This window comes from Coloeus monedula (assembly GCF_965178545.1).
Source record: "Coloeus monedula genome assembly, chromosome: 4".
In the NCBI taxonomy this organism is placed as follows: Eukaryota; Metazoa; Chordata; class Aves; order Passeriformes; family Corvidae; genus Coloeus; species Coloeus monedula.
Genome location: NC_138784.1, coordinates 28,198,901 through 28,211,752, shown reverse-complemented (window position 1 = coordinate 28,211,752; position 12,852 = coordinate 28,198,901). Strand labels below are relative to the sequence as shown.

General features: G+C 42.4%; 2 protein-coding genes across 3 annotated transcripts; both read left to right on the top strand.

Moving 5' to 3' along the window:
* Positions 1 to 2,348: 2,348 nt before the first annotated feature.
* ART4 (ADP-ribosyltransferase 4 (inactive) (Dombrock blood group)) lies at positions 2,349 to 3,203 on the top strand (the record flags this gene model as incomplete). Its single annotated transcript, XM_082280348.1, has 1 exon — positions 2,349 to 3,203. The coding sequence occupies one exon, from the start codon at positions 2,349 to 2,351 to the stop codon at positions 3,201 to 3,203; it is 855 nt and encodes a 284-aa protein (XP_082136474.1).
* An 871-nt stretch (positions 3,204 to 4,074) lies between these two features.
* SMCO3 (single-pass membrane protein with coiled-coil domains 3) lies at positions 4,075 to 10,470 on the top strand. Of its 2 annotated transcripts, none has more exons than XM_082279883.1 (3): positions 4,075 to 4,204; positions 7,514 to 7,564; positions 9,323 to 10,470. In XM_082279883.1, the coding sequence occupies exon 3, from the start codon at positions 9,337 to 9,339 to the stop codon at positions 10,012 to 10,014; it is 678 nt and encodes a 225-aa protein (XP_082136009.1). In that variant the 5' UTR covers positions 4,075 to 4,204; positions 7,514 to 7,564; positions 9,323 to 9,336; the 3' UTR covers positions 10,015 to 10,470. The 2 variants fall into 2 exon arrangements, with proteins under 2 accessions (XP_082136009.1, XP_082136008.1); XM_082279882.1 differs by having other exon boundaries at positions 9,320 to 10,470.
* The last annotated feature ends 2,382 nt before the right edge of the window (positions 10,471 to 12,852 follow it).

The window sequence follows — 12,852 nt, the reverse complement described above, 5'->3', positions numbered from 1 at the left end:
TGGGCTGCAGATACTGTCAGCAGCAGCAACTGCTTTGAAAGCAGCCCAGTATGTCACCTCCCACCTATCTCAGCAATATTTTGCAAATGCTCTGTCCACAGAATCCAAGCAGCTTCACAAACATCTCTTGTCTCAGGGAATCACTCCATGTCTGGGGGTGCCTCCCTCACCCAGCCTATCACCATCAGGCCATGGAAAATGGGCTTCACTTTTCTGTAGTCAGAACCAAAGCCTTGACAGCTCTTGGCTCTTTTTCCATACAGAAGAATTACCAGAGGTCATGGGGCTCCACAGGTGAGTAACTCGCTGCCAGTATTTGGAAGGGTGTCTGGAAAGCAGCTGCTAGAGAAAGCTTTGTCTCAATACAGAATCTGCAATTACACACTTGCGTTGCCTGTGCCCAATGTAAACAGTCCAACAAGGTGCCACTCTGCAGTGGTGTAAGAGTAGGACTGGCAGCACATGAGTAGAAACCAGAGGGTGATAAGGACGGTCAGGTTATCTCTACTTCCAGACGGGATCCCAACCTACCCTGCACTTCTGTGTTGGCTTTATCAGAGTCAACTTCTTTAAAAGGGCTTTTTAAACTCTTAAGCAGGGAGTAGTCGCCCTGACACATCACTCCTCAAGAGAAGTGCCTTCGACTTCTCCAAGCCACAGTTTTCTTCCTTTTTGCAAGAACAACACCAAATACCTTGGAATTAAAAGAACTATCAAGGTGACGGACACTCACTCCAGCTGGAGTTGGTGCAACCAGACATTTCCTGATGGATTTCGGGCACACTTCTACCAGTAAATTGTCCGCTTGGATTGATTAATGACTTCTGAATTGCAGTGAGAATTTGGCAAGTGATCTTTGGTTGAAGAACAGCCACCAAAACCTGAGTGCAAATTACAAACTGCAGAACTTTCCAGTTCAAAGAAAAACAGAAAGAAGGAGATGTAAATTGTCTTTCCTTGAAAAAATGTTCTTTACAGTGTCTTGGGTGAACTCTAGGAAGCTGGTGCCACTGGGCAGCCTCCTGTTGCTGATCTTCTCACAAATACTGGTAAAAGAGGTAAATATTGCTCTTTATTTGAAATAGTGAAATTGCTTATAGCCCAGAAATACTTTTTTTTTTCCCATTTGAAACTGGTTCTTTAAGGAGCTTTGGGTTCAATTTTACTTTTCTGCTTTCAGTTCCTCTGTTCCATTTCTCACCTGTCCTAATTTGTTTTAACTACTTGGTTGGAATTTTCCTCTTGTTTGCATACAGATGGTTTCCTAGAGTATGTTTGTGGGTAGATCTCACGGAATCTTTCCTTTTCCAGCCTGTCTCAGTTGAGGCTCTGACAAAATCAATGTGCTGTTGGACGGGACAGTGAACAATATTGCTCTACTTCCTGTGACTGCCTTTTAGTTTTTCCTTAAAACAATTATGATATCATGGATAAATAAACTGAATCCCTGTATGGTTTATGGGCCAGTATAACTTCAGAGGCTAAGAAAGGTGCCAATTTGATTATGTGTCCAGGATGAATATTTGAGATTAAAGTAAATATCTATCTACTTTGTAGAATTCAACTGATTACAGTACTTGACTAGTCTACTAGGTGATCATAAAGCAAAAAGAACAATGCCATAACTCACACAATTTCTTAGATCTGATTACATGAGGTTTTTATTAATTAGAAATGCTAGAAACACAATTAGCATGCTGTTTCATAGGCAGAATACATTAGGGGTTATTTTCCTATTATAGCACCCAGCTGTGTAAATCCTTACTCATGTGTTTAATGTTTATTTACATGACAAGTCCAGCTGGTCTCACTGGGACAAAGTGAACGAACAATAGTTTTGGCACACTGCTGCTATATTGTTCTTACTGAACACCTTCCCCTGGAGCCAAAACATGTCCAAAAGGTTTGTAAGAACAGGGAGAAGAAGTTCACCTGTGATAGTTCAGGCTACACTGCCTCTAGTACATAGTTTTGCTTATTCTTTCCCTCTTCAAAACCACTTAACAGTACTAAGCAGAATATTGAAATAAATGGACCATGGGTCTATCCTGCAGGCTCGATACCATAACACTCTGAAGGACCAATGCTCCCAGAGATTTTAATGTAGCAGATCAACATCAAATAAGAACTCTGGCATCCTGACTAGTATTTGCCTGTGGTTGGTGTATAGACAGTAACCTGAGGTTGCTCAGGAAGGTCTTGCTAAAGATTAGCTACCAGCCTTGCTTGCTCTGCCAGTAATGACAAAGAGGCAAGAAAAGGGTAGAGGAAAACTTGGCTTGCATCCACAGAGATACACAAGACATTCACACTTCTGGTGCTAATCTTCATTTGCTTTTACATAGGCTATGTCCCACACCCTGATGGATATGGCTCTGCATGCCTTTGATGACCAGTATCTGGGGTGCAGAGAGGAGATGATGGAAGAACTGGAGCAAGGAGACTATTTTCAAAAGGAAATAGCTGCTAACAAGGACTATTTGAGTCTCTGGAAGAAGGCTCGGGAGGCTTTGCTAAAGAGCCCTGTAGGTCTCCTGAGGGAGATGCGTGAGAGCCATGCCATAGTCCTCATGGCTTACACCATGAACTCTTCCCTGCACTCGCAGCTGAACTGGGCTACATCTACAGCAGGAATCTCTCCAGAGCACTACAGACACAAGTTCCATTTTAAATATTTTCACTTCTACCTAACAACTGCTATCCAGATAATGAAGGAATGGCAGGGCAGCATGGGGGAACATAAGTGCTACCAGGTGCACAGGGGTGTAAAAGACTTACGTATCGAGGCCGAGGTGGGCAGCAGGGTGCGATTTGGCCGTTTCACTTCTACCTCCCTCCTCAGGAATGAAGCCCAGAAGTTTGGGAATGAAACTTTGTTCACAGTGACCACTTGCCTGGGATCAGCTATGCAAGGCTTTTCTTACCACACATCTGAGAAAGAAGTCCTCATTCCCCCTTACGAGATATTTCTTGTCAAAAGCTTCTTTCAGACCCAGCAGGGTAACCGGCTGCATCTGCATTCTGTGGGGAACTACAGCAAATACCAGTGCCAGCTGGTGGAAGGTATTGTATACAGCCTCTCAGGAAAGGAGGGGATGCAGGACAGTCTGGTCTCGACTGCCTCAAGCAGCCCCACCAGCTGCACCTGCATGGGGCCACATTCAAGGCCAAACCTGTACCTTGCCTGCCATGTTCGACTATGAGAACCACAAGACCTAGGTTTTACCTGTTTGCTGTGAAAGCTGGGACAATCCCACAGCTCACTAAAGATGAATCCACCTGTAACACAGCAGGTCTCAAGGTTCTTTGCAGCCCCCATTTATCCCACGTGCCATTGCAAGGATGTTGCAGGACTCGAGCTTTTGGGTCCCCAGCGTTTTTATTGCAAGAGTGGGTGAGACTTGCTTGAACCAAGTAATCTGTGATGGTGTCTTGCAATGCTGCTACACTTCAAGCCTCAGGACTGTTCTAGGCTTTGGTCCACTACTAGTCTGGCAAGCTACTACTTCTACATTTATCTCTGGCAAGCTGAGTTAAGTGTAAACAAAGCTACTGTCACTTTATCAGTGACCTTTCTCCTGAGACAGAAGGCAGAAAAGGTATCCTTTGACAAAGGACACACTGAGTTTCCTGTTTATAGAGAGAACTCTATGCTGGAATACCTCATGGGGTCTGTTCCACATCCTTGCCTTTCTGTGAGTCTACCACCAGTCCAGGACTCTTGCTTTTGTCTCTTTGTACAGTAGAACAAAGTAGTGTGTCAATGCAATCTTTGAGCTCAAAGCAATCATTTAGGAGTGAGAGTTTGTGCCTTCACAGTCAAAGTAATAGACAGAGTTGAGGAAATGGCTTTTGTGGGCAAAGGTTGTGTTAGCAAATGCAAAAAGCATTAAGCAGTGAAAAGAGGTCTAAATGACTGCTCTCTTGACTTTCTTTCAGCTTCAAGAAGCAAGAACAGTGGTTATACTGCACTCTCCTCTGCCATTCTTCCTAGCGTGCTTGGAGTTTCCCTGTGCTTGGCCAACAATCTCTGACTCTCTGGCTGCGTCCAGATATGTGCCCTTGAATAGCACACAAGAAGTCTCTGGAGTTCCTGCTGCTATGCAAGGTTCAATCTTGCCTTTGCTTTCAGCTGCAACTCTCCAGCAAAGACCGGAACATTCAGCCTGGTTCATCAAAACAGATGTTCCCTGGACCCATTCAGGTAAGAGGAAACTTATCTATGGCCTTTCTGAGGACTAGATCAGGGATAACCTTCACTGTAGATAGCTTTTCCCTTAGGCATTCAGGAAAGACACACAGGGACTCTGGATTCCTTACAGATATCTTAATACCTTTATTTTAAGTGAGAAAGACTCTGTGGGATGCAGAAGGCACCATGGCAGTAAAGCCAAGTGGGTAACTGGGCAGCTGTGCATATCTCCTTTGAGCACAGGGAAAGCTGGTGCCAAGATGTGCATCGAGGAGTCGGATTATTGCGTTGGTTGAAAAGACAGAGCAGTACATTAAGCCGTGCAGATTCTGGCAGACCCTGAACAGCCTTTCTTTGCCACTCTTAAAACCAAGATGGACTAGCATTTCTGGAGTAGTGTCTGACTCTGAAAAGCAAACAGAGGAAATCCAGAAGGCATTATTACAGGGAAATTACAGGGGAATAAAGGTGGACATATTTTTGGCTACATTGTTACATTTCTGAAATCAATCATACAAATTGCCAACCCATTCTTGCCAACCTGACCCATTCTTCCCCAAGACACTAGTTAGAAGAAAACACGGAAAAAGTTATTGACAGCCTTTTCTGAAGTTTTACCAAGCAGGCCAGCAAAATATCGTGCAAACAACTGCAAGTATTGTTACTCTGGTGGCTGCAGGAAGTATGACTTCAACCTGAAAATTTCAAAGTAAGGAAAGTGCTGTAAATTAATTATTCCTATGTTTCAGTGTTTTTTGGTAAATTCATGTGAGTCCTAGAAAACAACTGCCTTACATCATCCTTAGAACTATAATCCTTCAGTTTGTATATACTGGTGGGTATACACAGAATTAAACTCTCATTTTTGGGAGGGGGGAATAGACACAGCAAAGTCAAATGCATGACATCTACATTCAAGGGACAAAGCAATTGAAGACTGAGTAATGCAATGTTTTGTCAGGCTACAGTTCCCTGAAAAGTGATCTATGTCAGTCAGTTCATACAGACTAGATGGTGACAGCATCCCTCGATAGGTGGAAGCACAAAACATTCTCCTTGCTTGGGTGCCCATCATGATACCATTTTGACTAAGAAAGTTATGTCCTTCTGCTTGCACCGATGGGTTCTCCCAAGGCCAACTAAAGATACAGTCCTGGGATAGCATGGGGCTCAGAGACTGCTCCTGATGTTGCCTTTAATTGTGTCAGAGCCCTATAAAGCCAGACTGATTGCAGCAGACAGGTTTCATCAGTTATTGCTGTGGTTAGATGTCTGCAGCTATAAGTGTTCAAGCACTTGCAACTTCCTGTTCCACTGTATACTTCTAAAGACTTTTTTTTCAGAACTCAGTTCAACCAGCTGCCTTTTCCTCCATTCCTTTCCCTAAGCAAAAGGGGTCTGAAATTGAGTGAAATGGCAAAACTGATTTTAGCCTTCACTGCTGTTCAGAGCTGAGTCTGGGCCTCCACACCACTTCTTCTACTCTCATGGCATCAGAGACCTGGCAAATTGCAGCAATGAAGGATGACAGACACTTCAGATCAAGTCTTTTCCTCAAACTTAATAGGCTTGAAACAATAGCTATTAATCTTCCCAAAAGACCCAAAGTGAAGCAGGAACAAAACCTCCTGCATATTGTTCAAATTATTTTCTGTCATGTTCCAAATGATGGGGGCTCTAGAAGAAAAGAATTTGCATCCACTGCAAACACCGAAGACCTGAAATCAGTTTCCGGAATGTGACACACAGGCAGTTGCCAGCCTGATCAATTAAATTTGGTTCAATATGGAAGAAGTATTTCAGGACTACATAGCATTCTTAGTGGAAAACACTCAGGAGTCAAAACTAGCTGACAATTCCAGAAATACAGCAGTTATATCATTTAGAGTTCTCTTTCAGCTTATGTTCTCATGCCCACAGCTCTGACAACAAGAGAGTTTGGCACTCTGATTGTATTAATTGGGAGTGAATACAGCAGCTCAGCTTTCAGGTGAAAAGAAGTTAGCAATTGCAGAGTACTCATTTTATGCTTCATCTTATATTTTCATCTGAGAACTCAACCATCCTCTATAGTGGAAGCAGTATTCCTGGTGAAACCCTTGTGGGCTGCAGGTCCACCTTTCTAAGGATAAGGGCACAAAAGATGTCTAGCTTGGTTGAAGGCATATGTACAAGCTTGTCTTACTGGAACAGACAAAGCCTGTTTCTACTGTCTGTGGTATCTATTTTTCTGTTTATGTGTGACTGTTCAATTTTTCTTTTATAATTTGCAGGGGTACAAAAGCAGTCATCGCAAAAATTCATTATTTCAAGGCATAGCTGCAAGCATTAATGTTTATATTTATAAACAATAGAAATTTCTAAATCTCATTTAAAAACCTAATCTTGTATCTATTTGAATTAGAAGTGCTGTCCTACACCTTTTATGTTCTGAGGACAGCAAGAAACACCATCCCCTTTCAGCCATGGCTGTAGGTACCTGTGATGGTACCTGCTGCAAGCAGGAGGGATTTGTGCTGTACCTATTCTCTCCTTTGGAAGGCCTTTGGACAATCTACTAATTGGGAACTAGCATTAAGTAAACCGAATTCTCTTAAAATTGGAAGGAAGGGGAGAGAAGGAAGAAAATGAGATGAATCTGGGTAAACATCACACAATAGAATTAATGACAAGCAGGCAGGCAACAGGATGCAGCTGAAGCCCAGCCTCCGGATCCCTAACTCATCACATGCTGCTGGAAAGCACCAGATGAGCAGAGGGGAAAGAGGCTGAAGTTACTATTCCATACACATTTCAGCAGGAGTATTCAGATAAAATCAGGTAGGCAGTCTAAATGTTTAATTTGAAAAGTTTCTGTGGTAAATCTCCCTGGAGCTGGAGAAGTAGAAATACAGAAATATATGTGGCCTGCCTAATTCTAGAAGGAAAATGTAAAAACTAACAAAAGTGTTAATGTGAAAAGTAAGAAGCAATTTTTAGCAGTAGGAGACATAAAATCTAAAGCAGCTATAAGAAGCTGAAATAATCATATGTAAAGAACAGATTCTAAAAGTCTTCACATCTGTCTAGTATGTAAAATGTTTGTTGAAGTGCTATTCCTTCTAAAACGTTCTGTCTTCTCAGTTTCTATCGATAAGGGAAAAAAATGACCTTAGAACAAAACACCACTGGAGTAGAAAGGTTTTATTATCACACTGAGTCAGAGAGCAAGCTAGCAACATCCCTGAGGCAGGATTGATACGAAATCATAGCTTGCATTAATATGGCTTTGTTTCCTGAAAATCACAAATCTTTACAGTATGTGTATTTTGCTTCCTGCAGCTTGAAGAAGAAGATGTGTTAAAGAGTTTATTCTCTTGGCAGAGATACAAGGTAAATGGCTGAAAGAAATACACAGTGCTGTGCAAAATATTGGGGGGAAAACAACCTCTTTTCAGACTGGCTTGTATTTCAACACTGAGATTAAAAGTTGGCACGGGATTGTGGAAATCATTCTGGTTTTCTACCGTGACCTTGTGGGGGAGGGTGTGTTTAGTAAAATACAGCTGGGTCAGAGTCAGATGATTTGCAGCTAACAGATAGTGCAAGAACTACAAAGGACCAAAATGGCACAAAGGTATCTTTTTAAGAAGAAAAATCTGGGTAGTCCCCTACACATAACTATTTGTAGTTCTAACTGTGAAATTTAGGCACCAACAGCAAGAAGAGGTTTATCTTAGAAAAATGCAAAGCACTGCACAAAAGTGGCCCAGATTAGCAATAAGAGGGCTGAGAACATAAAAAGTACCAACAAAGAAACGAGTCATTCTACTCATTCATAGTTTGCCCCCATAACAAAGATGTTTGCATTTAAGCTGAAATCATGCTAAAGCATTTTCCCTTTGCAGCTGGTGATAGGTTAAAGGGAAGTGACACTGTGTTCATTACAGAATCTTGGTGATCAGGAGTAACTCCGTGATCACTGGTAACTCAGTCTCTTTGGACCCTCTATGTCAGCATGCATTTTATGAAGAAAAGTCTGTTAAATATGCCCCTTTTGCTGGCAAGCTGGTAGCAGCTCAGAGAAGAGTGGTGGCTATAAGGATTAGACACAAGGGTTTGAGGGGAGTTGAATTTTGTGCTCTGGTCTGTACAGTGACAAGGGAGGGCCAGATTCTGCTCAGTCAAATCCTAGCCACTTTGTGAGCACCTGCAGATAATGGCTCCACATGGAATGGACAGAGTGAGGCTGTGCAAGCTGGGCAAGCTGGTGTGTGCTGCTCCAAGGCAATGTGACATCACAGCTTGCAGGCCTAGATGCACCTCACAGTGCTTACATGGAGTGCTCAGCATCACGGGGGTGACTGCAGAGTTAAAAAACAATGGGAAATTGATTACAGCATTAGGGAGGCAAATAAACCATGAGGGAACAGGGGCTAAATATCAGGGAAGGAAATACAGTGAGAGATGTGTGTAAGGTGGCATAGGTTAGGATGGGGTTCTTATATACAATTTTACTATTCACTATGAATTCCCAAGGGGAAGCTTCTTACTATAAGCACAGAATGCTTATATAATAACATCTTCTCTTGGATGTTAGAAGAAAAAAGCTATGCTGGCATAAAATACCCTTATTGTGACATGGACCATGTCCACTCCACCAATCATCATGGTTGCTGAAAAACTGGATGCCAGTAAATGGAAAAATTAGGCTGATACAAAAGAGTGCCTAGAACAGGCCTTTAATCTTGGACCACATTTTTAATTTTGCTGATTAGATGAGATTGTTCCCTTTTTTTAGTGAACTAGTTCAGCTTCTACCATCTTCAGTTTCCAAGGTTCAGTTTCAGTTTCAGTCTTCAGTTGCCAGTGACCCACATCCATTTTACCAATCTGCTCATTACATATTTGTTAGCTACTTTTGTTGCTCTGAGTTTACCCAATGTCTTACAAGGTCCTTTTCCAATCATTTGGCTAAAGATCCAAAACAAGAATTAAGATTTCTACATTTACAAGCTATGCCTTGGGATTTGACCTGTTCAGTATGAAAAGAACCAGTGGGGGAGAGATAAAGCATATTTCACTGCTCCTTAACAGCTATGGTTATGGGTGTTGAAAAGAGTAAGAAATTTCTTTTCTCTCTTGAAGTAGCCTATTTCTGAAGAATGGCATTGAGTGACCTCCTTTACCCAGATAATCCCAAGAGAAAGCAAGAACTGATCAATCTGCATCAGGAATTGCTTGACTGTATGTCCACAAATTTCCATGCAACAAATGAGCTGGTTGGAGTGCTGAATAAGCACCTTGGCTGTACCATTACCCCCATCGAGATGAGAGAGAGCAGCACAGTCAAGGAAAACTGTGAGATTATCATTCAAGTGATGAGTGAGATTCAGCATCAGGTGCAGAAGATTGATAGTGACATGAAGGAAAAGCTCGAGCCGGTGCTGTACCAGAAGCTGTATGATATCAAAGAGCCTGAGTTGGAGAAAATTGCAATAGCCCAGAGAGTTTTTTCCATTATTCTTGGAGAAGCAACTTCAACAGCTGCGATGGTAGCTATCAAACTTCTTGGCTCCAACTTTTTAACTCTCACTGTGAGCAAGCTCATCGGTCTCCTTGCGGCTATTGGGGCATCTGTTCTTGGGGGAGTTAGCATTACCATTATTGGGCTTGGCCTTGAAATGATCCTCCATGCCATCCTGGGAGCTGTGGAGAGGAGTCAGCTTCTGACAGCTGTGAGGAGTTATGAGAAACACCTGGCTGAGTTTAAAGCAGCCTCAGAAAAGTACCAGTGTGCCATACATGAAGTGACTTCTTTGGTGAGACAGCAAGTTCAGTAAATGAAGCTGGAGTTCTCGCTTCTGCTGTGATAGCAGCAGCAGCAACTATGCCAGCAGAAACCTTCTCGATTCATTATGACAAATGAACTACTGATGGCTCTTTTTTTTTTATTAGTGACAGCAGAACAAGAAAAGTGACAATTCAGGAAACTGGCAGTGAAATATATTAATAAAGAACTGGTTTGCAGGTGTTTCTGGGAGGCAATGTTTCAAATACTTCGCACCTTTCCTTAAGGTTATTTTCTGGGCAGCATTGTAGGTAACCTGGAACTGTAATTCATACTAGTGACAATAATACTGACTGCTGGACCACTAGTGGTGAGAAGGTGTGTTTCTACATCAAAGATGACAACGTGATGGGAGAAAACAATTTCAACAAGGCAATTCGTGCCAGCATCTGGAGGCTTTATCAAGATATCTGTGGCTGCTAAACTCTTAGTGTGGATTAGTGCTAAATCTGATAGACTGAATTCCCTGTTCATTACAAGGACTAGCTGAAGCATAGCTATTTCCTGCTGTCCTAAGGAGCCAGCCAGAGATCTTCTCTGAATAAACTATAATCCCAGTAGACTGGCAGGTAAGAGAAGCCTGGCCCTACAGGCAAACACACACAACCTTGCCCCACAACTGAGAAAAACCAGCTGCTGCGTTCCAGGTGTGCCTGGCCATGAATAACCTTTTATGCTTGTAAGGCTCTGCTCCTGCCAACCCACAAAAATGTCTGTGCAAAGTTGCTGGTTTTTGACTGAATTGGGATTATGCACATGTCCAAGCGCCTGTAGGGTTGAAGCCCTATTAATGTACTAAAGTTATTTTCAAGTGCTTTACCCAATCCCACCAATGTGGGACTGCCAAGAATGTGCTCAGATTCTGCATTTCACAATATGCTACCAATTGTCCTTATTTTTCAGACTTTAAAACCAAAGCTGGAAGCAAGAACATTATTTGTAGTGTCTTGTTTTGATTTGCTGTGGATTGCTTTTCCTTGATCTTAGAAAAAAAGTTAATTTAAGAATTAATAAAAACATACATGAGTATTGGAAGACCTCTCTTTTCTGTACTTTTTTTTCTGAAAAACCAATCTTAAACCAAATAAAGAAGTATTAAAATTGTCATTATACATGCAGTTTATATACTAAAACCAAATTCATACATGTTTGTTAATATTCAATATTAGCAATTTTAATTTGTTAATAAATTGATAGTGTCTATGAAATAAAGAGATGGGTGAGATTCACAACCCTTCCATTCTGGGGTTTGGGGGGTTTTTTTTGTTTGTTTGTTTTTTGGGTTTTTTTTGTTTTTTTTTTCCTGTACCTCTGACTTTAATCTTTTCTGACTACTCTTCCCTTTCATGCACAAAACCCATTAGATGGCAATGAAACTGCTGGTACTCAACAGCTCTGCCAGTCATCAGGGAGAAAGCCCAGAGTTTAGAAGCAGAGACGGGTGCCAGGGTCTGAGACAGTGGCGCCAGCTGCAGGCTGGGCTATGTGGGTCAGGAAAGCCACTTCAATGGTGGCAAAAAGCACTGCCTTGCCTACACGAGGTATTGCGGTAGGTGAGTGGTGACCTGAAGCATCATTTCTCCAAGACGTAATATCTCTTGTCTCCTGACACGACTGACACTCAGTTTAGAACTAGTTGTGTAGAGGCAAGAGACTGTCAATCAGTAGAACAGCAATATTTGTGTGTTGGAGAGGTAGGAGTTCCTGGCTCCTGTTTTCTATGTGCAAATGTACACTCTAAACTAGGAACAAAAAACAGCTCTTTGCAAGATTGCCAATCACTGGTGTGTGAGAATAGTGGAGTCAAATAAAAACAAATCTGTTGTATGTTTCAAGCAATTTGCTTGCAATTTCTTACCCTCTACAGTGACATGGCACCTGACAGCTGTGTGGCCACAGCTTTCCATCACATCCTCTTGAGCTTTCTGCCTTTGCTTAGGCTGCTGATCTGGACAAAGGTTTAAGAATTAAAACTGTGATATGTGTGTTCCAAATAAGAACAGCCTCAAAAAAACTTCAAACCAGCCCAAACCACTCTAAACTGCTTCCAAACCTACGTGGGAAAACAGTATGGTCGCAACCAAAATCTGCCCTGAAGAATGTGCTTTCTGGTAACAAAAATAATACAAAGTGAACATGCCAAAGAGGCACAAGGTGGGGATGACTATGCTGTGCATGTGGTTAGCAAGACTCCCTAGGCACTGAGAGCTCCTGAAGCTCTGGCTCTGAGGATGCTCATTGACTGCCTATCTGCTTACTTGGATTTTATGCAGTTTGTGACTAATGCCAGCATTAATGTGATGTACAGCTTATAGTCTTTTACCCACCCTGCAGTGATCCTTACAAATTAGCCAACTGAGACTCCATCATTTGAAAAACTGCAACAACATTGTGTTGCACGGTATGTCCACCAGGAGCAGGGAGTCTAGAAATCCTGCCCAGAGATCTCACCGCCTCTGCTCCCAGGTGCCACCTGTGCAGAGAAAAATTTCCTTCCTATATCTCCTCCCCGACATGCTAGTTCTTTAAGCCTGCACCCACATTTTATTGCCTGCACATTGATGTTTCGTGCATCTTTATCCTGTTTCTTCATGTGCTGTGGACTCTTGCTGGAAATTGTACTTTGGACAATGACACAAAACAGTCCCCACTAGGTGTTCGCCAGCCTCGCCAGCTCACCACAGTGGGGGCTGTAGGAGGAGACAAGTAACAGAGTAGTTTCTGTGGTCCCCGATGGCATCAAATGATCTCTCCCGTTCTCTTCGTTCATCTGAGCTGCCCGATGAACGTCATCCAGTCACCTTTCTCCAGCAGTCCCCGGGAAGAGCAG